This window comes from Zalophus californianus, chromosome 13 (genome assembly GCF_009762305.2).
Source record: "Zalophus californianus isolate mZalCal1 chromosome 13, mZalCal1.pri.v2, whole genome shotgun sequence".
NCBI lineage: Eukaryota > Metazoa > Chordata > Mammalia > Carnivora > Otariidae > Zalophus > Zalophus californianus.
In genome coordinates, this window is record NC_045607.1 from 43,515,546 (window position 1) to 43,542,257 (window position 26,712).

General features: G+C 37.8%; 2 protein-coding genes and 1 non-coding gene across 5 annotated transcripts in view; 2 read left to right on the top strand and 1 right to left on the bottom strand.

Annotated features, from left to right (window-relative positions):
* Positions 1–14,188, bottom strand: part of IFT74 (intraflagellar transport 74) — an 86,056-nt gene extending 71,868 nt beyond the window's left edge. For both annotated transcript variants that reach the window (XM_027616727.2, XM_027616728.2), the window contains exons 1-6: positions 14,015–14,188; positions 11,561–11,699; positions 8,325–8,460; positions 6,270–6,318; positions 4,679–4,777; positions 4,456–4,516 (exon numbers count right to left, since the gene is read on the bottom strand). In XM_027616727.2, the coding sequence (XP_027472528.1) occupies positions 4,456–4,516; positions 4,679–4,777; positions 6,270–6,318; positions 8,325–8,460; positions 11,561–11,680 (465 nt within the window). In that variant the 5' untranslated portion in view covers positions 11,681–11,699; positions 14,015–14,188. The remainder of the gene's footprint in view (positions 1–4,455; positions 4,517–4,678; positions 4,778–6,269; positions 6,319–8,324; positions 8,461–11,560; positions 11,700–14,014) is intronic.
* Positions 14,189–14,755: 567 nt separating this feature from the next.
* Positions 14,756–14,862, top strand: LOC113935233. The gene has a single exon (XR_003523973.1). It is a non-coding gene; the product is annotated as a U6 spliceosomal RNA (small nuclear RNA).
* A 2,622-nt stretch (positions 14,863–17,484) lies between these two features.
* The window catches only part of PLAA (phospholipase A2 activating protein), a 35,228-nt gene continuing 26,000 nt past the window's right edge, over positions 17,485–26,712 (top strand). Inside the window, exons 1-2 of one of the 2 annotated variants that reach the window (XM_027616292.1) lie at positions 17,485–17,669; positions 23,820–24,013. In XM_027616292.1, coding sequence (XP_027472093.1) covers positions 17,521–17,669; positions 23,820–24,013 — 343 coding nt within the window. In that variant the 5' untranslated portion in view covers positions 17,485–17,520. The remainder of the gene's footprint in view (positions 17,670–23,819; positions 24,014–26,712) is intronic. The other variant, XM_027616293.1, reaches the window with a different exon arrangement.

Sequence of the window (26,712 nt, forward strand, 5' to 3'; positions counted from 1 at the left end):
AGTCAACTACAAGACCACAAGAAAAAATCTGGAAAGATCACAATACATGGAAGTTAAGGAACATCCTACTAAAGCATGAATGGGTTAACCAGGAAATTAAAGAAGAAATTAAAAAAAAAAAAATACATGGAAACAAATGAAAACAAGATGGTCCAAAACCTTAGAGATGCAGCAAAAGTGGTCATAAGAGGGAAGTATATAGCAATATAGGCCTACCACAAAAAGCAAGAAAAATCTCAAATATACAACCTAACTTCACATGTAAAGGAGTTAGAAAAAGAATGGCCAAGTGAAGCCTAAAGCCAGCAGAAGAAAGGAAATAATAAAGATTAGAGCAGAAATAAATGGTATAGAGGTGCCTGGGTGGCTCAGTTGGTTAAGCATCCAACTCTTGATTTCAGCTCAGGTCATGCATGATCTCAGGATCTTGAGACTGAGCCCTGAGTCAGGCTCCATGCTGGGTGTGGAATCTGCTTAGGATTCTCCCTCTCCCTTTCCCTCTGCCCCTCCCCTCCACTCGTGCTGTCTCTCCCTCTCTATCTCTCTAAAAAAGGAAAAGAAAGAAATGATAGAGAAACAAAAAGAGCAGTAGAACAGATCAATGAAGCCAGGAGCAGGTTCTTTGAAGGAATTAATAAAATTGATCACTTCCTAGCCAGACTTATCAAAAAGAAAAGAAAAAGGACCCAAATAAACAAAATCACAAATGAGAGAGGCTAGATCATAACCAACACCACAGAAATACAATTATAAGAGAGTATTATGAAAAATTATACGCCAACAAATTGGGCAATCTGGAAGAAATGGATAAATTCCTAACATATAAACTACCAAATCTGAAACAGGAATAGAAAACTTGAACAGACTCATAACCTGCAAAGAAATTGAAGCAGTAATCAAAACTCTCCCAACAAACAAAAGTCCAGGGCCAGATGGCTTCCAGGGGAATTCTACCAAACCTTTCTTTTTATTATAATTACTGGATATTATTATATCCACTTAGTTTTTTTTTTTTAAGATTTTATTATTTATTTGACAGACAGAGAGAGCAAGCATAAGCAGGGTGAGCTGCAGAGAGAGAGGGAGAAGCAGGCTCCCTGCTGAGAAGGGAGCCCCATGTGGGGCTCAATCCCAGGACCCCAGGACCATGACCTGAGCTGAAGGCAGATACTTTACCGACTGAGCCACCCAGGTGCCACTACCAAACATTTAGAGAGTTAATACCTATTCTTCTCAAACTATTCCAAAAAATAGAAATGGAATGAAAATTTCCAAACTCATTCTATGAGGCCAGCATTACCCTGATTTCAAAACCAAAGACTCCACTAAAAAACAGAACTACAGGTCAATATCCCTGATGAACATGGATGCAAAAAATCTCAACAAAATACCAGCAAATCAAATCCCACAGTACATTAAAAGAGTCATTCCCATGATCAAGTGGGATTTATACCTGGGTTGCAAGGGTGGTTCAATATTTGCAAATCAATCAACATGATACACCACATTAATAAAAGAAAAGAACCATATGATCCTCTCAGTAGACACAGAAGAAGCATTTGACAAAGTACAGCATCCATTCTTAATAAAAATTCTCAACAAAGGAGAGATAGAGGGAAGATACCTCAACATCCTAAAAGCCATATATGAAAGATTGACAACTAATATCACCCTCAATGGGGGAAACCTGAGAGCTTTTCCTCTACAGTCAGGAACAAGACGGGGATGTCCACTCTCACCATTGTTATTTAACATAATACTGGAAGTCCTAGCCTCAGCAGACAACTAAAAGAAATTAAAAGGCATCCGAATTGGCAAGGAAGAAGTCAAACTTTCACTATTTGCGGATGACATGATACCCTATGTAGAAAACCCGAAAGACTCCACCAAAAAAATCTGCTAGAACTGATACACAAATTCAGTAAAGTAGCAGGATAAAAAAATCAATGTTGCAACACATTTCTGTACAATAATGAAGAAGCAGAAAGGATAAATCAAGGAATCACTCCCATTTACAACTGCACCAAAATCCATAAGATACCTAGGTATAAACCTAACCAAAGAGCTAAAAGATCTGTACACCAAAAACTATAGAACCCTGATGAAAGATGACACAAAGAAATGGAAAAACATTCCATGCTCATGGATTGGAAGAACAGATATTGTTAAAACATCTATACTACCCAAAGCAAGCTACACATTTAATGCAATCCCTATCAAAATACCACCAGCATTTTTCACAGAGCTAGAATAAACAATCCTAAAATTTGTATGGAACCAGAAAAGACCCTGAATAGCCAAAGCAATCTTGAAAAAGAAAAACAGAACTGGAGGCATCGGGACTCTGAATTTCAAGCTATATTACAAAGCTGTAGTGATCAAGACAGTATGGTACTGGCACAAAAACAGACATACAGATCAGTGGAACAGAACAGAAAACCCAGAAATGGACCCACAACTATATGATCAACTAATCTTAACAAAGCAGGAAAGACTATCCAATGGAAAAAAAAATCTCTTCAACAAATAGTATTGGGAAAACTGGACAGCAATATGCAAAAGAATGAAACTGGACTGCTTTCTTACCCCAAACACAAAAATAAATTCAAAATGGATGAAAGATCTAAATGTGAGACAGGAAACCATCAAAATCTCAAGAGAACACAGGCAGCAACATCTTGGACATCAGCTATAAGCAACTTCTTACTAGACACATTTCCACAGGCAAAGGAAACAAAAGCAAAATGAACTATTGGGACTTCTGCACAGTGAAAGAAACAATCAACAAAACTAAAAGACAACCTTTGGAATGGGAGGAAGTATTTGCAAATGACTTATCTGACAAAGGGTTAGTATCCAAAAATCTATAAAGAACTTAGAATTCAGGGCGCCTGGGTGGCTCAATCGGTTAAGCGTCTGCCTTCGGCTCAGGTCATGATCCCAGGGTCCTGGGATTGAGCCCCACATCAGGCTCCCTCCTCAGTGGGGAGGACTGCTTCTCCCTCTCCCTCTGCCTCTGCCTGCCACTCCCCCTGCTTGTGGCTCGCACACTGTCTCTGTCAAATAAATAAAGTCTTAAAAAAAAAAAGAACTTATGAATTCAACACCCAAAAAAATAATCCAGTTAAGAAGAAAGCAGAAGATTTGAATAGACATTTTTCCAAAGAAGACAGATGGCTAACACATGAAAACATGCTCAACATTACCTACCATCAGGGAAATATGTATCAAAACTACAATGAGATACCACCCACACCTGTCAGAATGGCTAAAATTAACAACACAGGAAACAACAGATTGGCAAAGGTGCAGAGAAAGGGGAACTTCTTGCACTGTTGGTGGGAATGCAAACCGGTGCAGCTACTCTGGAAAATAGTATGGAGGTCCCGCAGACAGTTAAAAATAGAACTACCCTATGATCCAGCAATTACGCTACTAGATATTTACCCAAAGGATACAAAAGCACTGATTTGAAGGGGTCCATGAACCCCGATGTTTATAGTAGCATTATCAACAATAACCAAATTATGGAAAGAGCACAAATGTCCATCGACTGATGAATGGATATCAACTGATGAATGGATAAAGATGTGATACACACACACACACACACAATTACTCAGCCATAAAAAAGAATGAAATCTTGCCATTTGCAATGACATCTTTGGAGCTAGAATCAATAAAGTCAGTCAATAAAGACAAACACCATATGATTTCACTCGTGTGGAATTTAAGAAACAAAACAGATGAACATAGGGGAAAGAAAAAGAGAGAGAGGGAAGCAAACCATAAAAGAAACTCTTAATGATAGAGAACAAACAGAGGGTTGATGGAGGGAGGTGAGTAGGGATGGGCTAGATGGGTGATGGGTATCAAGGAAGGCATTTGTGATGAGCACTGGGTATTATATGTGAGTGATGAATCACTAAATTCTACCTCTGAAACTGACAGTACACTATATGTTAACTAACTAGAGTTTAAATAAAGAAAAAAAAAGAAGACTGGCAGAATTGGGCGATTGTGGGGCTCAGTCAGTTGGCGTCTGCCTTTGGCTCGAGTCATGATCCCAGGGTCCTGGGATCGAGTCCTACGTCAGGTGCCCTGCTCAGCAGGGAGCCTGCTTCTCCCTCTCCTCCCCACTCACGCTCTCTGTCACTATGTCTGTCTCTCTCAAATCAATACATAAAATCTTTAAAACAACAACAAAAAACTTGTTCTTTAAAAAAAAAAAAAGAAGACTGGAAGAATACATATCAATCTGTTAAGCCAAATTATTTCTGGGGAGGGAAATGAGGGAAAAAACAAAGTGATAGTTTAATCTGTACACTTTCCCTGTTTTCAATCTTTTAGCATAAGCTTGGTATTCATGTATTATTTGGTATTTAAAATAATATATTTTTAAAGTAGCAAAAAGCAATAAAAATATTCAAAAAAATCTCAGAAAAGAGCAAATACCATGTTGTAGTCTGCTAATTGTCCTTGAAACTCTTTGATTTCAACAGCTAAAGTCTCAGCTCTGCAAGCATAAAACAAATATTCATAAACACATAAATAAGAAGAGCATTACAAACATTATATATAACTATGAATTCAGTATTAAACTTCTGAAATATGTTACATTAAATGTTGTTTAGTAATAAAAAAGATCTTGTATAATTTTAACTCCAAAATTACTTACCTCTTTTCATATGACAAATATACTGAATTCTCTTGATTGTACATTTCTATCTCTTTCTGAAGTTTATTACTTTCTGTTGTAAGTTCACTTATTTTACTTCTAAATGAGAAGAAATTAGAAAGTTAGCAATACTTCTAATCCAGAAAAGAGTCTTTCTAGTCAAACAAAGCAAACTTCTCATGTGTTAACAATCTAAATGGTTTTGTGAAATTTCACTAAAGAAAGAAAAACAATTTATGTGACTTGTTTAACTAAGAATGAAGCATATCCCAACTTTGATAAGAAACTGAAAGAGATTCTCTAATCATTAAGATGAACTAGGACCACAATGTAAGTATGGTCAAACTAACAACCTTTAGACAGAAGTAGATGCTTAATTGTCACCCTCGCAGCTCCTGCTACCTTCTAGGACAGGGCTTCTCAAAAGCAGCACTATTGACATTTTAGGTCATTAAAGAATAAGTCTGACAGTGGGGAAGGGGCTATGCTGTGCACTGTAGGATGTTTAACAGTATACCTAGTCAAGGTGTCAGTAGCACAATCCCTCAACCCCAGCTGTGGCAACCAAATATCTGTCTAAAAATTGCCAAATGTTCTCTAGGGGTCAAAATCACTGCCAGTTGAGAACCACTGCTATAGCATCAAACAATTACATAAATAGCTAGAACTATTTTTTTATGCTGAAGCACAAATCCTGAAGAAACACGGAAATGCAGTGATGAAAAATAGTTCTATAACTTTTCCTTTTTTTAATTAAAAAGTGGCTGGATATCAAGAGATGCTATACAACTGATGGTCTCACTATTTTTTTTTTTTTGCTGATGTTAGTTTAGGTTAATGCTAACCTTAATGGACTGATGGGGAAAACCTACATTTCTCTTTATTGCCTTCTAGAAGTCTGAGAATCATAAAGGATCCTGATAATTGAGAATTGAAAGAATCCAGAAGAACTGAGAAAGAAAACAGAACTTTTAGGACATGATAGAAGATGGATTAAATGAAATGGAAGTAAAAGAGAAAGAAGATCTAGATGATGAGCCAAGAAGAAAACAAAGTAAAATGGGGAAATGGAGATAGTAGGATATCTGAGCAAGAAAAAGGTAGGTAGAGAATAAGAAAAAAGTTCTCAGTTTAGAGCTTAATACTTAGAGCCACATAATAAACTTTTTAAATTAATTAAAATTAGGTCACATTTGTAGCAAATGACCAAATATACATTTATGTAAAACCCTACACTAGTTAATATATCATAAATAAGTATACACATTTTCCCTTTCTTATTAGATGCAACTAGTGACATGTCAGTGGTATGAATAATATATTTCAGAGTAATTAGTCAAAGAAACATAAAAGATTATTCTTATCATTATATGAAAAATAGTGAACTTGACATAAATAGCTCATCTACATGCAAATATATACAATTTAAAATCTCAGCCTAACTGTATTATCACATATATTTTGTAACACAGCCAAATTAACTAGAAATTATATTAGAACACAAAATAATTCTTAGAAATCAAAAGATACCTAACTAGCTTAATAAGTACCAGAGTTAAAACTTCATGACCATACATAGGAAAAAACATACCGAAGAAGCCCAAGATAGTAAGATTTGTCTAAAATTTGCCTCTGGGGACCTAAAAAAAAAAAGTTTTTAATTATTACTGTTCAGTTTGGAAATGCCACCAAAATAGCCAAGCCAAAGCACAACCATAATTATACTCCACAATTCTGATAGTCTTTATTTATGCCCCAATAAATTTGATAATCAAGATGAATCGTTAAAATGGTAAAGAACACCGGGGCACCTGGCTGGTTCAGTCGGTAGAGCGTGTGACTCTTGATGTCAGGGTGAAATGAAAAGAGAATATCTTAGCATCATGTAATAATGGAAACTTGAATAAAGACCACAAAAATGGGACTAGAGGTAGGGCTGTTAAGACAGTAGACTCTACAGGTCAGGTTGACCGAATGCAAACTAAGAAAGTCTAGAACAGGGTTATCCAAGAGAACCTTCTGCAACAGTGGAAATACTCTATCTCACCACTGTCCAATAAAGTAGCTACTTGGGATTACTGAGCACTTGAAATGTGGCTGAGGCTACTGGAGAGCTGAATCTTTATTTTACATAATTTTAATTAATTTAAATTTAAATAGCTACATGTAGCTATTGATTATCATAATGGACAGTGCAGATTTAGGCTGTGAATTTCTCAATGCAAGAGATTATGATTTTTCATAATTTGTCTCAGAGACCTTTTTTTAGAAACATGATCTTATTTCAGTTATTTCAGTAGGAATAAGAAAATATTCCTCGGCTCAATGTCCCAAACCTTGAGAGATGAAGTGCTCTGCAAGGTGGAAGAAGTAAGGGTAGAGAGCACTGACTGTGAGGTGTATGCTCAGGAGAGAGAATGTGTTAGAATGGGAAATGGGGCACCAGAGCAGGTAAGAACAAGTCACAGCAGATAGCAGTGCATAGTAGTAATAATCAGAACTCTCCTGTAAGACTCTGAAGTATATTGGTAGAAACCATCCTAACTGATATTGGTTCTGTTCTATAGGAGAAATCAATATGGTAATAAATATTTGATAAATTATCTATAGTATTTTTTAATAATATAAAATGTACAGACATTTCTGTGAATACATTTTTAAAGACTAAACAATTATACAATTTTGACACTTTTTCACAATATTGATAATTATTAAGCAAGCATTTCTAAACAATTGTTTTTTAATATTCAGTGAGCTAAGTAGAAAGAAAGTAGAAGAAAACTTCTCCTCAAAGGCATGGTACACTATATTATACAAGGTAGTATAATATCTTATAATTAATTTTTTCCCAGAATATCTTCATCCCTGATAAGTCATTTGTCACAAATACAAAAAATAAAAAATTCATTATAAAGCAGTTCGCCATGCTTTGATTTGTATATATCACAAACCAATTTTTTGAATCATAACATGTAGTGTACTATTATGCCTTTTTAAACACAGAGGCACAAGGGAAGATGCAGTAAAAATCTATACATTAGCCTTATTTCCTTACTTAGGGAGTTACATATTATAATGAAGCATTAAATATTAGAAAAAGTAACACTTCTTGACTCATTTCTCATAAATACATAAATATCTTAACAGTGTGATTTTTGTATCAAAAAGTATTTCAGAATATTTCTATGTAGTACTAGAATCTAATTTTCATTCCTGAGCTTTTCTTCAAATTATTTCAATTTTCTTCAAGTTATAACAAATTCCATGTTCAGAAAAATGAAGATTAAAATAGCTCACAAATGCATTTACTCTCTAGTTCACAATGTATTTTCACATTCATTCTTTTATTTAACCCTAACCACAGTCTTGTGAACCAAGGAATACAAATTGAATAGCCTTTTTATAATTCTCATTTAGGAATAAAGTACTGTAATATTTTTTTTTAAGATTTTATTTCTTTATTTGAGAGAGAGACAAAGTATGCACAAGTAGGGGGAGGGGCAGAGGGAAAAGGAGAAACAGACTCCCTGCTGACCCCTGCTAGATCATAACCTGAACCAAAGGAAGATGCTCAACTTCCTGAGCCACCCAGGTGCCCCTGTAATACTTCTTATATAAAATATACTCATCTTCTTAAAACAGATACCTTTCATTCCAGTTTTCATTCCACTCAAGCCTTGTTGTGTTACAGGACGGTCAGCAACTTTGATTTGAGAAGATAGAACTCCTCCTGTCCCTATGGGACCGCCACGAGAGCCTGGTCTTGCTGTTCCAGGTGGCATCTAAATGAAAAACATGATTCCAGTTTTAGTAAATGAGAAAAATACTATACTGTTAAGACTGCATACAGAATATTTTCAAAATTAAAATTCTATTTAATTTGTAAAATATTCCTTAAATTTTTGAATTTCTGAAATCTGAAATATTAAATAAAATTCTTTAACATTTAAAATTCTGTGAACATTAAATAGCACATTTCTTTAAAATGTAAAATTCTAAAAAAAAAATTTTAATTCTATGTCAACTGTATTTCAAGAAAAATAAGGTTAAATGGGGTGCCTGGGTGGCTCAGTCGTTAAGCGTCTGCCTTCGGCTCAGGTCATGATCCCAGAGTCCTGGGATCGAGCCCCGCATCAGGCTCCCGGCTCGGTGGGAAGCCTGTTTCTCTCCCTCTCCCACTCTCCCCGCTTGTGTTCCCTCTCTCGCTGTGTCTCTCTATTTCAAATAAATAAATAAAATCTTTAAAAAAAAAAAAAGAAAAGAAAAAGAAGGTTAAATGAATAAATAAATAAAATTCTATGTGGAGACATTATTTAAAACATCTCTAAATTGGAAAAGAACTAAATATACACATATTTGTCCTTATTTAACTATAAGAAATGGTTGAATAAGTTGTAATATACAAAAAACCAGTTTATAAAACAGTATTCATAATTCCATTTCGTAAAACAAAAAGTCTGGAGAATTATATAAAAAACAGTAACAACTGTTATCCTCATATAAAATAATGATATTATAGTTCATTTTTATGTTATCCTTTTCACAATTTGGTGTTTTCAGCATCATTACAATAAGTATATATTACCTTCAAAATCATGAAAAAAGAAGACATTTTCATTTTTAAATTGAAATCATATATAATTCCATCACAAGATAGCCAAGTAAGTGTTAAAGATTACATCATTCAACAAGCATTCATACTATTACTCTATATGATTCTCTATGTCCGGTCTGCAAAATCCAATATAACATTATACACTCTGAGGAAAGAACAAAAGACTCCCTTCTTGGGGCATCTAGGTGGCTCAGTCAGTTAAGCGTCTGCCTTCAGGTCCTGGGATTGAGCCCCAGGTCGTCCAGCTCCCTGCTGCTCCCTCCCCCTCTGCCCTCCCCCCTTGTGCTTTCTCTCACTCTCTCTCTCTCTCTCTCTCTCAAATAAATAAAATCTTTGGGGGGAAAAAAAGACTCCCTTCTTGTCAGTTCATACAACATGGATAGGTTGGGAAGGATGAGACCACCCAAAACTGTTCCAAGTTATCCTTCTTCTGTTTATCTTCCATCCTTTCTTTCCCTTTTCCCCATTCTCTGCCAAAGAATAAAGTAGTAGATTAAATATGTAGTAGACATTTTAGATAGGGATTATATATAACCATTGTCGTTCATTTTGATTGTCTTTAATACTGTTAGCTGGTAGCCTCTAATCCTATCAGCTACCATAATTCTGAAGTGATTCTGAGAATTACTTGGTAATTACTGGTGGAGCCAGCAACAGTAAAACATTCCAAAGAATATGCTGGACACAGAAACACTGTTAACCACAAATTCAAATGAAATGAGTTCAGGGTTATCCTGAGTGATCTTTGGAAGAGAATGCTAAATCTCTTCCTAGGTAAACTTTACCAAATGAAAATACAGAGAAGTATAAATTAAAATTACACACATTTAAAAGAATGAATAGACTTATGTATTTATAGGAAAATATACTTACAATATATTATTGAAGGTAATGGATAAGATACACAACAATGTATATAGTATTATGGTCATTTTAGAAAGTATGAGAATATTAAAATCATACAATCTCATATGCATGGTGTTAGTGTTTGTAAAGGAACAGAAAAAAGTCTGGAAGGATACACATCACACTGTTGACAATAGTTATTCCTGGGGTAGGATGGAACTCTGATACCTTTCCTTTGTATGTTTCACAGCAAGCATCAATATTTTATTTTATTTTTTTAAAGATTTATTTATTTATTTGAAAGACAGAGAATGAGAGAAAGAGAGAGCACATGAGTGGGGGGAGGGTCAGAGGGAGAAGCAGACTCCCTGCCGAGCAGGGAGCCCGATGTGGGACTCGATCCCTGGACTCCAGGATCATGACCTGAGCCAAAGGCAGTCGCTTAACCACCCAGCCGCCCCAGCAAGCATCAATATTTTAAAAACTACAAACATTAAATGGGTAAAGCACATGGCATGGAGTAGGTGGCCAATAAGTATCCAAATTCTTTCAAAAATATTTCATTAGGAAGCATAAATTCTTACCAAAATAAAAATTCTTAATAGCTCAGTACCATATATGTGAAGACTTTAGAAAAATCATTTCAATATAAGTTGATGGTGTTGATAATATTACTTGAAACTCTAGAAAAATCTGTAAAGTTTAAGAAAACCTGACTTTACCAAAATTTTTCCCGCCAAAAATTACTGTTCTTATGAATTAAACACACGACCCACCATTATCTCTAGTTTGCAATTAGCCTACTGTATACGCTTGACATACAAGGAGTTGAAACCATCTGTTGCAAGCATCAGAAAAATTAATATGAATATTTTGGCATATTAATTTCTTTTTATGTATGTATAAATGTATATTTTTATGTTCAATTGGCACATTGCTTTTTACACTTAATACTGTATTATAAAGATATATAATTTCCTCACTCTTTGAAAATAATTTTAATGACTACTTAATAGCCTATTATAAGGATAGATATATCATAATTCATTTAAGATTAACCTGTTGTAAGGTAATTTAAGTTGCTCTCAAGTTTTCACCTTAATCATTATGTTCTTATGTTTGTCTAATTTTGTTTCTTGTCTATTCCATTTCATTTGATGCAGGCACCAATAAACTATACCACTTAAATTATTGTACCTTTAAAATAAATTTGAGTATCAATATTAGCAGGCATCTTCTCTCAATAATGTCTTTCAGACATCCTCCCACATTTATACTTCTAGGTATTTCCCCCCCAAAAATCATGTATAATAGTATGCTGACAGAATAAAGAAAGAACAAAGTAGAATTATTATAGACTGGCTTTCCAACTTCTACCAGGTCATACGCACAAGAATTCAATAGAATTGTTTAAAACTTACTCCAGTTGCCACTCGAATATTTCCTGAGGGGGGTCGTAGTCCAGAAGGAGGTCTTCCAGGCAACCCAATTCCACCTCGTGAAACAGGGCGAGCTGCTGAAGGTTTGTGATTACTGGCCATTGTTTGTTCACTTTAACCACTATTTGGAAACAAGAAACAGTTCAATTCTCCTTTGGTATCTTCTATAGCAAGACACTGGAAATCCACACAGCTTTCCTTCAGATATTTAATCCACAATAACTTTTCTTGCAAATTGCCATTCCAAGTACCACTACAAGGCTAAACCTGCTTCATTTTGTTCAAATTTGACATTGTTAGATTTAGAATGGAACCATGAAATCATTTATTATACTATGCCTTCCTCAGTTCCCTATTTTCTTACCAAAATGCCAGTCCCTCTGTCTTCAGCTCTTCCCATATTCTAGTAAAATTTCTCTTTTCTGACATATCCAGCACCTTTCTTTTCTCCCTACTTTTTCTCTGGGCTCTTGGTCTATGATTCATTCCCTTATAGTCTCAATCCTGTTATCAAATATTTCATTTTACTCTTTAACAGAATCCCAGCTTGCCCCCAAAACACTTTCAGTAGTAAAGGCTGTTTTAGCTTCTCAATCCACAAATCCAAAGCAAAGGGAGTGTACAACACTCCCCTTGCTCCCCAGTGTCACTTTCAAAATACTATTCTTCCAAATCTTAAAAAAAAAAAAAAAAAAAATGAACAAGACTCTCTTCCTTTGACGACCAGGGAATGCGTGCAACCTTACTGCCTTGGATCTTTCCTGGTTGCTTTTATCTAGGGACCACCTAACCTCTCCCCCCATCTTCACTAAAGTCTTTTGTACCTAGTTCAATCTATTTCAGTTCCACCAATGTCCTGGATGACTTCCACGGGGATACTGGATTCAATACCTAACATTCTAGGTCACAGTTCCCTGACTTAAATTTCAGTTACTATTTCAACTCCATTTCAGTCATCCATAGCTGTGGGTGGACCTGGAGCTTGTCATCACCTGGAATTGTTTCACCTCAGTATCAATTGAAATATTTCATTCTCTGACCTTAATCTCCACTCCTTATACCCGTCTCATCTTTATTCTCACTACATCTCCCTTCAAACCAGTTCCTTAATTCACTCATACTCTCCCAGTTTATCAGCCCGCTCCTATTCCCCTCAGAATATATTATTTAAATAAGTTTGGCTGATAATTTAGAATAGCATTTTTCAGATTATGGATCACGACCTATTAGTGGCTTGTGAAAACAATTTGGCAGGTTCTGATCAATATACTTTAAACATGAAATAAAAAATATAAGTGTTCACTGCACAAAGGAAGGGTATTGTTTCCTTAAATTTTGTTTCAGTTATGTTTACATAAATTTACACCTTAGTGAAAAAATATTGCTAAAAAATGCTAACCATCTTTTAAGCTTTCAGCAAGTCCTAATCACTATTCACAGATGACTAAACAAATACAAGAATTTGAGGTATCACCAGAATTACCAAAATGTGCCAGACATGAAGTGAGCAAATGCTGTTGGGAAAATGGCACTAGTAGACTTGCTTGATGCAAGTTTGCCACAGACCTTCAATTTGTAAAAAAAACAAAAACAAAAACAAAAAAGCACAAAAAACCTCAGTATCTGTGAAGCTCAAGAAAAATGAGGTATGACTATTGCCAATGTAAAATTTAAGTCTATTACTCTAGCTTTCCTGATAACCTCAAGAAAATGTACAATATACAAAATTTCCACCTGATGGTCACTGCCTTACGGTCTTGGAAAAAGCTTAGCATTAGACCAGTCCCAGAGGTAAAATAAAAAGGCTCACTAGTAACAAACATGCCACTAACCCTGGGTCATTCACGCAAATATTCAATCTCCACCGTTTTTCACACAGAGAAGCAGCCTGGCCTTTGGTTCCAGAAAAATGAGTGACACAAACTTTAGCTCTGACAGTTAACCCCTATATAACCCCCACTGGATGTGTTTCCTCATCTGTAGGACCCAAGTGTAGCAATGAGCTGTACCTTAAAGAGCCGTTGTGAAGATTACAGACACTACATATAAAATATCTGCCTCCTAATTATTGCTACCATTATCCTCCCTAAACCAGCCATTTTAACATATATGAAGAAGTGGAGAGCTGCTAATACGAGACAGAATCTGTTACTTTGAGTAAAATCTCTCAGCCCACAGTGATTTTTCTTTTTGAGGCTCTGGAATCCTTCTCTCTGGTCTCGCCTTGTCAGGTTTCCTCAGGAGACTGAGGAGGTCTCTCCACACGCTTTGCGGGACTGGAGTCGGACTTCCCTAGCCTGGCGGCAGGCTGAGGAGAACAGCTAAGAGGGGAGAAGTTCGGGTGTGTTTCCTTTGGAGCGGACCAGCTTCTCCAACGTGAGATAACCGGATCCCGAGGAACTGAGGAGGGGCTAAATGAGACCCAGGATTTCTCACCTCCTCCGTCGCGTTAAGAGGGAGGTCGCAGCGGTCAGGGAAGCTCCAGCTTCTTCACGAGGCCGCCACCCCGGCGGAACCCACCAGTCTATTTCGATAGCCGTTAGCTCACTCGCGACTCCTCGCTCAACCACGCGCAGCTTTCCGGGACCCTCAGACCGAACCACTAGCGGCCCCGCGTGACTGCGTATCCCGGCAACGGGGGCGGGGCGGGGAGAGAGCCCTCATCCTGATTGGCCAATCTTCGGCCTCCGCCCCTGGTAACTACAAGCGAGTTGAGAGTAAACTGCTCTCGCGAGATTGGAGGGCTAATTTTTGTGGCCGAAAACCTCCGTGCTTTTCGGGTAGAAATAGAAAACGGCGACTTGGCTGAGAAAGAACGTTTCATTGGAAAACTTTAGCGTTCTTTATGGTTACAGCAACCTGTCCGATTGTGTCCCCGAACTGAATTCACTCCTAGCGGGTTTTATTATATTCTATGTCACCTCATACGTGCTATCATTTTTAATAAAAACTGTTTTAAAGTTTTTTGTGGTAGGCAGCCTTGTACAGTCTTTGTACTTCTAATTAGAGGTAGTTTTCCTTCTGGTTAGGACTGCGCAGCGTATACATTAAGTATAGATGCGTTTCTGGTACCCTCTATTCCTCATTTGGTTGGAAGCTTCCTTTCAGAGTTCTTTTGATCCAAGTTTGTGAGAAAGGATGAATTATATGGACAGTTGTCTTAAAATAACTATTTTAGTGCTCACTTCGGCAGCACATATACTAAAATTGGAACGACACAGAGAAGATTAGCATGACCCCTGCGCAAGGATGACACGCAAATTCGTGAAGCATTCCATAGTTTTTACTATGGAATATTATGCAGCCATCAAGAAGAATGAGATCTTGCCATTTGCAACTACGTGGGCGGAACTGGAGGGTGTTATGCTGAGCGAAATAAGTCAATCAGAGCAAGACATGTATCAAGACCTCACTGATATGAGGAATTCTTAATCTCAGGAAACAAACTGAGGGTTGCTGCAGTGGTGGGGGGTGGGAGGGATGAGGTGGCTGGGTGATAGACATTGGGAAGGTTATGTGCTATGGTGAGCGCTGTGAATTGTGCAAGACTGTTGAATCACAGATCTGTACCTCTGCAACAAATAATACAATATATTTTTTTTTTAAAAAAAGAAGAAGATAGCAGGAGGGGAAGAATGAAGAGGGGGAAGTTGGAGGGGGAGCCGAACCATGAGAGAGGATGGACTCTGAAAAACAGAGGGTTCTAGAGGGGAGGGGCGTGGGAGGATGAGGTTAGCCTGGTGATGGGTATTACAGAGGGCATGCTCTGCATGGAGCACTGGGTGTTATGCACAAACAATGAATCATGGAACACTACATCAAAAACTAATGATGTAATAATGTCTGGTGATTAACATAACAATAAAAATTTTTAAAAGGTAAAATAACTATTTTAGTATCAGTGTTTTTAAAAAACACAGTGTAAGAACTACTTCATCTCAAATCCCACCTCTCTAGTAAAGTAGCCGTTTGTTTTCTTCCAGTCTTCCTATAGAGTTAATGTGATTGCAGCTATACTCATAACTTACATATATATTGGACTTTTAACGTTTTTTACATTATTTCCAACTTGCATACTTTATTTATATCCAGATTTATTTTCTAGTATGTCTGCCTTCAAGTAGTTTAAAATGAATCCAATAGAAAATGAAATAATGTCATGTGGCTAATTTCTCACATCAAGTTTGTAAAATATTTTTATGTAATTCTCCCATTTGAGCCCAACATATTTGTAGTGGTCATTTATTATTCTTTTGGTCACTGTAGTGAATGGTAGCAACATTTGCCACTCAAAAATATGCCACTTTCATATAAGGATTATTTTGAGCTAAATGCAATTGGAAAGGAGATACAAGAAAAGCTACCATTCCCCTATTTGCCTAAAAGCAGGACATAAATTTTCAAAGGTGTCCCTTCTTGCCTCTCCCTACCAGGAAGGACAAATTTAGTCATGGGAGACTTTAGACCCTTTGTCAGTCTAGACTAGATGGAGGAATCTACATAACGAACTTTACTAACTGGCCTTTATTTACCATTAGTCCCCATATATTTGCCTCTCCATAATTTGCTGCCTCTAAAGACTTAAGGTCCTTTTCTTTTCTTCTGTAAACACTGTTCCTTTGTTAAGATGTTATATAAGCCCAGACTCTAGCCGTCTCTTTGAGTACTCATCTCTGAGTTTCTCTTGTATATAGGACATATACATGCTAATAAATTTGTTTTTCTCTTGTTAATCTGTCTTTTGTTACAGCGCCCCACAGAAAGCCTAGAAGGGTAGAAATAAAAAAGATTATTTCCTTCCCTACAACCTCTGTCCAACTACTCCATATTCAGAATTGTCTGAGAGATGGGCGCCTGGGTGGCTCAGTAGGTTAAGCAGTCTGCCTTTGGCTCAGGTCATGATCCCAGGGTCCTGGGATGGAGTCTCTCGTCCCTCGTGGGGCTCCCTGCTCTGAGGGGAGCCTGCTACTCCCTCTCCTCCCCACTTGTGCTCTCTCTCTCTCTCAAATAAATAAAAAATAAAATAAAATAAAATAAAATAAAATAAAATAATTGTCTGAGAGAAACTACTGACACGGAGATTTCTCCCTGAGTGCCTTCAGACACAAGGGAGGGGGGACCCACCATTTGTCATCTGTATGCAGATGTCACAGTTGGGAGAAATATCCTAAATCTTAGAATTGCTTAACACATAATATATTTAAATTTTTTAGAGTACCAAGGACGCAACTTAGGGTTCACAGGATTTAAGGCAAACGATTGATTACAACTTGGTCCCTAGCTCTCTCGTTTTAACTAGAAAACAACGTTTAGCTTGTGAAAGTCTCCGGAGACTGCAGAGTAGGTTTGGGGAAATCGGGGCTAAGCTGCCCTGACACAACGACCGAAGCAAACTTTTTCAACAAGAGAGCGCGCAGCCCCTCGGATCGAGATTTAAAAATATCCGGATTCGGCGCCCCGGAGTCTCAGGTCCCCCTGGCGCATGGCATTGTGGGGTTTGTAGTCACAGGCCACATCTTGTACCACAATAAGCAGTTCAGCCAGGACTCGGAGTGGACTCGGGCTAGGAAAGAATCTGGACTGGGGCGATCGGGCGAAGCGGCCGGACGTTAGCCCTTCCTTGGCTGGCGGTCCGAGGCGCGGGAAGGAAGCGAGCTTCATCTCGGCGTGGGCCTCAGCAGCCGGGACGCACACGCTTTGCGTCATGGAGGGCTGAGACAGATGATGAATTCCGGTGTGCATGTCAGGGTTGCTGTGTCACTCGGCCCGTTCGGCGCTCCCCTTCCCCGTCGCCCTTCCGCACCGGCTCTCGGGCTCTTCCGGTCCTCAGCGGCCTCTCACCTGCAGGCCCCTCGCCCGCTGCGCCCCGACGCACCCCCGGCCTCCCCTGCGGACTGATCTCGCGCGGTGCCTGGGCCCCGGGCGCCGGACAGACGAGGGCCATGGCGAGCGGCGCCGCCAGGTACCGGCTGAGCTGCTCGCTCCCGGGCCACGAGCTGGACGTGCGGGGCCTGGTATGCAGCCTCTATCCGCCGGGGGCCTTTGTGTCCGTGTCCAGAGACCGCACTACCCGCCTCTGGGTCCCAGACAGGTGAGCTCTGCGAGTCCGGGGGCTCCCACCCCCCACCCCAGCCTGTGTTGCAAGCTTCCTACTGCTGATGGGAAGACAGGGACTCTTCCCTGCTGTTACCTTGCACTCTTCCCGGCCTTGACTCCAGTCCGCGCTCCCTCCCAGTTCTGAGAGCACTAGTACTCCGGGCGCACCGTGTACGAAACCCGTGAGATTTAGGTGGAAAGAGCGCCGCTTTCGAGAAACAGAGGTGTACATTCTTGTCCTAACTTGACCACTAACGGATGGGTGACCTTGGACGAATCTCTTATCTTTTGGGCGATGATTTTCCATGTTTCTTTTAGATGGAAAATTTACTGATGCTAGGTGCACCCCCCTAAATGAAACATTGTGAAACATCTGACATGTAATTGAAGTAAAGCCTCTTCTTTCCCGAGAATTTGCTCTGTAGTGTTCCCTCAAATTTAATTTTTGAGAACCTTAGTTCTCAAAAATTGCGTGGCAGAAAGTTGCATTGGCTCCTGTCCTCATTGTTCAAATGAGAGTTTCTTAGTCTGGGGTCTGTAGTGGGCCTAGATGGAGGAGATGAAACTTCTCACATGTTTTATGGATGTGTGGGGGTGTGCTGTTTTCTTGAGAGAAAGCCCATTGCCTTCCAAAAGATTGTCAGAGGGATTAACCAAAAAGAGAAATCAAGGAACAGAAGGTTAAGCTCCGGTCCAAATCATGTTCAAGGGGTCAGTTCTGATTTGTCTGGTTGTAACAGGAAATTTATTATCTGGGAGACAGATTTCAGTTCAGAAAGAGAAATCTTGAGGTGATTTACTTTGTTATGTAGTAAGTCTCCCATTAATAGAGGTTTAACTCAGAGTTTGGGTAACCATGCATAAATTCAGATGATAACTGTTGGTTAAGTGCCTCCTATTTGTTTACAATCCTGAAGAAGAATAAGACAACAGACAAGTTCCCTGTTTTTATGGAGCTTTCTTATAATCTGGGAGGGAAGGCGGATCAGAAAAAAAGTAAAATAATTGTTCCTTGGCATGTGTACTATGAAAAAAGCAAATACAGATACAAAATTGAGTGGAGGGATATTAAAGAAGGAAGCCCCTCCGAGGAGGGTTTCGGTTTTGTTTTGTTTTTTAAAGCTGACACCAAGATGGACCTGGTCATGGGAGCAAGGAATGAGGAGGGATGAATTCAAAGGGCCCTGTAGACAGTAGGAGGATCAAGCACAGAGACCCTGGATTAAAGTGGCAAGTCCCTTTGTGCAGGAGGGAATGAGCTGTGAGGTGAGGGCAGGAGACAGAGGTTGGCTGGAACCAGATGCTATGGTATGAGTGCCCTGAGAAAGAGTAAGCAGAAGCCTTCAGTGAGTTTCATGCAGGGAGCAGCATGATTTGATTGACCTCTTGAGAAGTTCTGCTAGGTGCTGGTGGAGATTGGATTGCAAAGGGATAAATGTGGAAATCTGTTTGGAGTCTTTGCTGTAGTGCAGCCAATACATGATGATAAACAGACTAGAAATATTGTAGAGCAACCTCCTGTATTGAATTGGATGAGATGATCTCTAAAGGTCTCTTTAACTCTAAGATTCTGTGATATTCCAAATCACTTAGTAACACTAATACATAACTTTTTGTGTATTTGAGTGTAATTACTGATTAAGCTTATATCCTTAAAATTGAGTTAAGCAGAAGCATATACCCAGTAGGGTATAAATATTGCGGTAAGGAGTATCTAAAGGATGCCTGCTGTCATAGTTGAGTTTTGTAGGACTCTGCTAGATTGACAAGCGCTTAAGTCACTGGAGCATTTGCATTTTTCAGGAACTTCAGGAATTTGAGGCTGAAATCATCTATTTGAAAAGTGGTGTGTTTTTTTTTTTAACTCATGTTTTTGATTTTGTTTTCAAAACCATTTGTGAATTTATTCAGCTAACGCTGATGGAGAGCCTCCATTGTGCCAGGCACAGGAGTAGATAGTGGGTGATTAGTGAGATAAGATTGTTTTATCTCTCATTTCCAACTACTTAGAGTAGGGCATCTCATAGTCACTGGGTGATGAGTCTCTTCTACATCCATATAAAAAGTGTCCTCAAGGCTGACATCCTGACAATTTCTATTTCATGGTATGTTAATAAAGTTAATGAAGTGCTATAAGTGTTTGTGGCCAAATAATAAATGAAAATTGTTTTCCCATGTACATTGTTGATAGAATTCTGGATCAGGGTAGTTAGTGTACAATTGGATTGGGAATGATGGGGGGATTTAATTTAGTTTTAGGGAAGCAAAATAATCCTATTCCAGGATGCACTAAACCAGATACTAAACCTGTCTTTTGCAAAAGCCCATTGAAAATCCAGAAACTCTCTGGGCCTTCAGAAGACGCTTCAGAATGGAGACATTATTTTTTGATTGTACATTGAACTGAACCAGTCAACATGCCATTGTTTCAGACTGCTTCAGACCTCTCTTATTATAAGCCCACTTCAAATTAAACTGGATTTCTCAAGTCTGTTGCCAACTATTGTGTTGCCTTTTGAAAACTACCCATATTTGGGTTGCCTGGATGTCTCAGATGGTTAAGCGTCTGCCTTCGGCTCAGGTCATGATAGCCCTGCATCAGGCTCCCTGCTTGGCGGGGAGCCCGCTTCTCCCTCTCCCTCTACTGTTCCCCCTGCTTGTGCTCTCTCGCTCTCTCTGTCAAATAAATAAAATCTTTAAAAAAAGAAAAGAAAACTACCCATATTTGAAAGATGCAACTTCAGATTTAAGGTTGTGTTTTAAATCTTCCCTGACCATACCAAGGTTGAAATGACTTCTTCCTCATGTAAACACTCAGCATTTTGGGTCCTAAGTCCAATGGTTCCATGGGGTTTGTTGAGAAATCAGAACCATTCTCTTACCAACCCCCAATTTCCTTTTCTTGGAGGCAAAATTTTTATCTCTTTTAACTGCTTATTTTTTGTATTTTACTTCCACGTCTATGCATAAAGTGCTTTATTGCTATTTTTATTTTTAAAATATTTTAGGCATTTTCTATTCCTACTACGGAGTATTAGAATTTAGCTCTCTTTCTTCACCCTTTCAACCCCCATCACATATGCATCTTTTCTATGCTCTGACCCTAATAGTTAACCTTAATTTAGACAAAATCAGTATTTTATGACTGCATAAAATCTATTTACACTGGAGCTGTGGAATAAACTATGATAATTTTTCCTCAACCATTTTATGATCTCCCTGTAGCTAGTAAGTCCCCTGCTTTGGGTTTTCATTTGCTTCATTTTCTATGTATTTATCACTAATTCAACTTCATATTCTTTGCTAGTTGTCTAAATCTCTTCTCAAGACCTTTAGACACCCTGGATATTTTATAGTTTCATCTTCCTGGCAATGAAAACTTTCTGACCTTGGTGCACAACAAATCCTGAAATCTCCCTTCGTTGTGCTCTCCACAGTTCCCTCTTTTGGGCTTCTTGTATTAGATTTCTCTTATCTGTGTCCTTTTACTTTCTTAGTTTTCTTTCTTGATGCTTTATTGGGGCATATTCTTCAGGAGCTTCCAGAAATACAGTGCACTAATGATAAATGTATTAAGACCTTGCAAGTCTGAAAATGATTTTATTCTGTCTTCCTACTTGAATAATAATTTAAATGTCTGTACTGTTCTAATTGCCAAATAATTTTCCTTCAGAATTAAGGAGCCATTTGCTCCATTGTATTCTAGCCTCTAATGTTACAGTTGAGTAGTCTGAAGCCAATCTGATTCTTGAGCTATTATTTTTTTTCTCTCTGGAAAGCAGTGTATATTCATGCATTGTTCAGGGCCATTAGTGGGCCCTTTAATGTCTGTAAGTTCTAGGACATTTTCTTAAATCAGTTCTTAGATTTCTTCCTCTTGATTTTCTCTGTCCTATTTTTCTGGAACTTTTAATTCAGATATTGAACTTGTTTCTGAATTCTCTCTCTCTCTCTCTCTCTCTCTACTGTATTCTTTCAGAAATTGCTTTGACTTTTTGTGAAATTATCTTCTTGTTCCATGGTTGCAATATCTTCTAGCTCTAAGAATGATAGTGATGATTTTTTTTTTTAAGTTATTCTTAGTGGTCTGTTTCCTTCAAATTGGTTTTTTCCCCATGTCTGTTTATTTTGATCACTATATTTCATGGTGGAGAGAGCTTTCCCAGATGTCTGGTAATCCTTATTTTGTGCTCATTGTTAAGAGTGGAGGACTAAAAAGCTCCTGGGAGGGTCAGCTCACAGTTGGGGCTCGCTGGCTGGGTTATCTGGCTGGACCATTTCACTGGACTGATCTCCTGCCTGGAGGATCATTGCCCTTGTGAATGTACACTTTCCTCATACCCCAAGGCTCAACTATGCCTTGTGTCCTCCTAGTCAAAGATTTTCAGCTTTTCTAAAGAGCAAAAGTTCAGACTTTTCCTCGGTGCAAGAGGGGCAGTTGTCTGGCTGGGGTATGTAGCTGCCTTCCCCCCCCCCTTAACACTGGTATTAAGTATTTTTTTCATCAGTTCAAGAAATATTTAATGCTTACCACATGTAACATTGTTTTAGGAACTTGGGGAGATATAAAGAAGACTAGATCTGGATTTTGCCTTTCAGAACTTCATAAATGACTAAAAAAGATGCACATAAACATCTATACTGGGAAGTGCTAAGAGTCACAAATAAGTAGTTTTAGTGGTTTATATAAAATAGATTTTTTAAACATGTCTTTTGGATTTCTTTAGGCCTGTTGATAAAATGCTTTCTAACATTTTAAAAAAATAAAGTGGATGAGTTAAAAATAGCTACTACCAAATAACTTCCTTTGAAGATTTTTTTCATATGATTCAGCTTCCAACTGATTCTGAAGATTTTCAATAGTTCCTGCTCTTTTTTGTCCCTGTTTCTAGATTGTGCTGCTAATATTCTTGAGCTTTTTGGGGATTCATTGGTAGATTGGTCCTCTACTTTGTCTAATGCCTGCTTAGAACTCAGTTTTCTCAGGTCTCCTATAGCCTTTATTATTTTTCAACCCAGCTTTCAGTATTCAAAGCTGTATTCCTGTTTCTTTTTCTTCTCATTCCCCCTGGTCTTGTGAGTTTATGCTTTTCTTTGAAATGTGTGTGTATTTGTGTTTATCTGGGAGTCTTTTATATGCAATTGTCTTGTCTCCTACTACACTGTAAACTTTTCATTTAGCTTGAGTCAGGGATATAATTCTTTATATCACTCCCAGCAGCTAACTTACTGCCTTCCACATAGTATATTGTAATCTGTTGTTTGACTTGTTAGGTAAGGCAATGATGCTGAGTGACTGATGAATAAAACAAATTGATAATCTCTCTTCCTCCCTCCCTCCCTCCCTCCCTTTTTTTTTTTTTAAAGATTTATTTATTTATTTATTAAAGAGGGAGAAAGACGGACAGCAGGGGGAGTGGCAGGCAGAGCAGGGAGAGGGAGAAGCAGGCTCCCTGCCAAGCAAGGAGCCTGATGCGGGACTTGATCCCAGGACCCTGGGATCATGACCTGAGCCAAAGGCAGACACTTAACTGACTGAGCCACCCAGGTGTCCCCCTTCCTTCCTTTCAAGTAGGCTTCATGCCCAGTGTGAACTTGAAGTCATGATCCTGAGATCAAGACCTAAGCTGAGATCTAGAGTAGGATGCTTAACCAACTGAGCCACCCAGGCGCCCCAGAAGTTGATAATCTTTCTAATCCTAAAATAGGTATTAATACCCTAGAGCAGTCATTTTTTATATCCCTGTATTCCCGTAGTTTGCATATTGAAAATGACTGATAGTCTAGCTACTTAGATATACATACTATACTAATGGGTACTAAGTTAATGTTTCATAGTGTGAAAATATCCGCAATGTGTTTAAGGCTTATTGATTGTAGAGTCCATTATCCTAATTGCATGAATGTTTCACTTCACTAGGGATTTCTGAGGGTAACAGTCATGGATGAATAGAAATAAAGATGGAATATGAGAAAAAGCCATTTATGATACTCGTTTCCCTCCCTTTCCTTCCTTATTCTTTCTGTTAATTAACATACTTTTCTCAATGAAAGAAAAAAAAACGAGTACTTTGACAATTCATCTCATGTCCTATGCTAAATCAGGGGACAAATGTATATCTTATTAATTACCATATCTTTCTAGTCCTAACAGGGGCTTTACAGAAATGCACTGTATGAGTGGCCACTCCAATTTTGTATCTTGTGTATGCATCATACCTTCAAGTGACATGTACCCTCATGGACTAATTGCCACTGGAGGAAATGACCACAATATTTGCATTTTCTCACTGGAAAGTCCAGCACCACTTTATATACTGAAAGGTCATAAGAATACTGGTGAGTATAATGCTTTGGTTTTTTTCTATATGAAGAAGTTTCATCCTGTTGAAAATAAAATTCGTATATGCATTCTGTGCTATTTATTACGTTTGTTTTACCTGTGGATATGGCTTGGTAGTGAAAACCTTTCTGGATCATCATTCTGTAAATTCTTTGTTACAGATTTATTGTTGTCATCAGTAAAGGTTGACATGCTTTTATATGTAAAAAATAAAGTTTTAAAAGGAAGAAGCTATATAATTTTAATATACTTTGTGGTTTTGCTTTTTCAACTATTTTGTGCGAGGAATTACTATGCTTAGGAAGGACTAAAAGTATATCTTCATCTTTTGGTTGTTATATCTATTTATGCAGCAAATCGAAGACTGAGAACAAATGTGTTTAGGGCCTTGGTATCAGAACTGAAGAGTATTTAATACTTTTGAATATTGTTTTCTGTGATTTGTTTATGTTTCTGATTGTCTGATGTTCCTGGATTTGTGTGTGGCTTAACAGCTCTTTGTTATAAAATGATATGCTTATTAATCAGTGCAGTCTGTGTACTTATGTGTAACAAATATGATCTGTAACCAAGTAGGATGGCCCATCAACACTTTAAACTTAATTCCCTTAAAAATTTTTTAAGATGTTTTGTGTGTGTGTATGTGAAATCTTTAATACAGAGTGATACAGACTTTTTAAACTTTATTAAGGAAGTCTTGGAATGTATGTAAGAGTAGAAACACATTATTTTATAATGAGTTATATATAAAAGAGAATAATGCTCTTTTCCACCCATGTATTTACATAGCGTTGTATGTATTGTCAACACATGGCCTATCTTGTTTTCATCTACCCCCTCTTCCACAACATTATTTTAAAGGAAATTTCCAATTTACTATTTCATTTGTAAATACTTCAATATGTAGCTCTAAAATAGGGTTTGGAAAACTTTTTCTGTAAAGGGCCAGATAGTAAATATTTTAGACTTTGCAGGCCATATAGTCACTTTTACAACTTTTCAACTCTGCCATTGTGTACAAAAGCATCCACTGACAATAAATAAATGAATGAGCATGTCTGTATTTCAATAAACCTCTATTTATGGACGCTGAAATTTGAATGTCATAATTTTCACATATCAGGAAATACCTTTCAATTTTTTTCTCTCAATCACTTAAAAATGTAAAAACCATTCCTAGTTTGTACACGGTACAAAAACAGGTGCCCCACAGGCATAGTTTGTTGATCCCTCCAAAAGATACAAATTATCGGGGCGCCTGGGTGGCTCAGTTGGTTAAGTGACTGCCTTCGGCTCGGGTCATGATCCTGGAGTCCCAGGATCAAGTCCCGCATCGGGCTCCCTGCTCGGCAGGGAGTCTGCTTCTCCCTCTGACCCTCTTCCCTCTCGTGCTCTCTATCTCTCATTCTCTCTCTCTCAAATAAATAAATAAAATCTTTAAAAAAAATACAAATTATCTTTTTTTTTAATAATCATTATGCCTAAAATGAAACCTAATTTCTTACTCTCAAGTATCCCCTGAAGGCTCAAATTACACTCAGTTGTCTCATAAAAGTTTTTTTTACAGTGTGTTTGAACTGTGACCCAACTAAGGTCCACATGTCTTTTAATCTATGGGTTTCTTTCCCTTTTTGGCCCCTCTGTATTTGAAACCAGCTTATTTATCCTGTAGGATTTCCTACAATCTGAACTTTGCTTATTTAAGCCTTATTGTTTCCTTTTACATGTTCCTCAATCCCCTGTGTGTCTTACAAGCTACTAGATCTAGAAGCTTAATCAGATTCAGATTCAAGTTCTTGGCAAATACACATTATAGGTAGTATTGTGCACTTTCTGATGTAGCACATTAAGAGGCACTTAATATCTCTGTGATGTTAAGATAAATTAGTAGGTTCAAGTGTTGTATCATTCATTCATTTTAAATTCCCATCAGTCTTTTATGTAATGGTTTTTAGCATGTATTGATGATCACACACAGATCTAATATTTCATTAAGATTTGCAAAATCATTTAATCCTACCATTATTTTTGCATTTAATAGCTGGCATTTTTTTAATATAGAATTTTCTCATATCAATTCTTTGGTTACTTGGGAGACTTATACAAGGAAGGCAGGATAAATGCTCTTTTACTGAGTTTCAGAATGAGTAGGTTTCCTAGCATCTTTTTTTTTTTTTCTTTTTCATTCTCAAATTGTCCCATATTTGGCCATTGGACACCTCTTTAAATTGGCCCCTGTGGGCTTTTGATAAGACCTTTAGCAGTCTTCCTTGCTTTTGGTACTACAGAATGTTTCAGGTTCACTTTATGCATTTCTGCTTCTAGACCTGAAATCAGCTGTTACTCCAAGAAGCTCTGTGGTTTTTGCTTTTGTTTTTTCAGTTCGCAGTAATAACTAGAAACCTCAGTTCGGGCTGGAATGGTGCTCAACAGGAGTTTTTTATACCTAATCTTGTTTTATAATTCTATAAAACATATGTAGTTCAAAGGAAAAACAACAAGGTATATTCAAAGAAGTCTAGATTTAGTCTGTATTGCCTTTTTGCACTATTCCTTTCCTTATATTTTTTAACTTTGTTAGCAGATGTGTATGTATATTTATATTGTCCCTTTATATGTAGAAGATAAACAGGTAACATACTATATGAAATTTTCTGCCCTTCCTCTTTTTGCTTGATAATATTACCACCTTGGA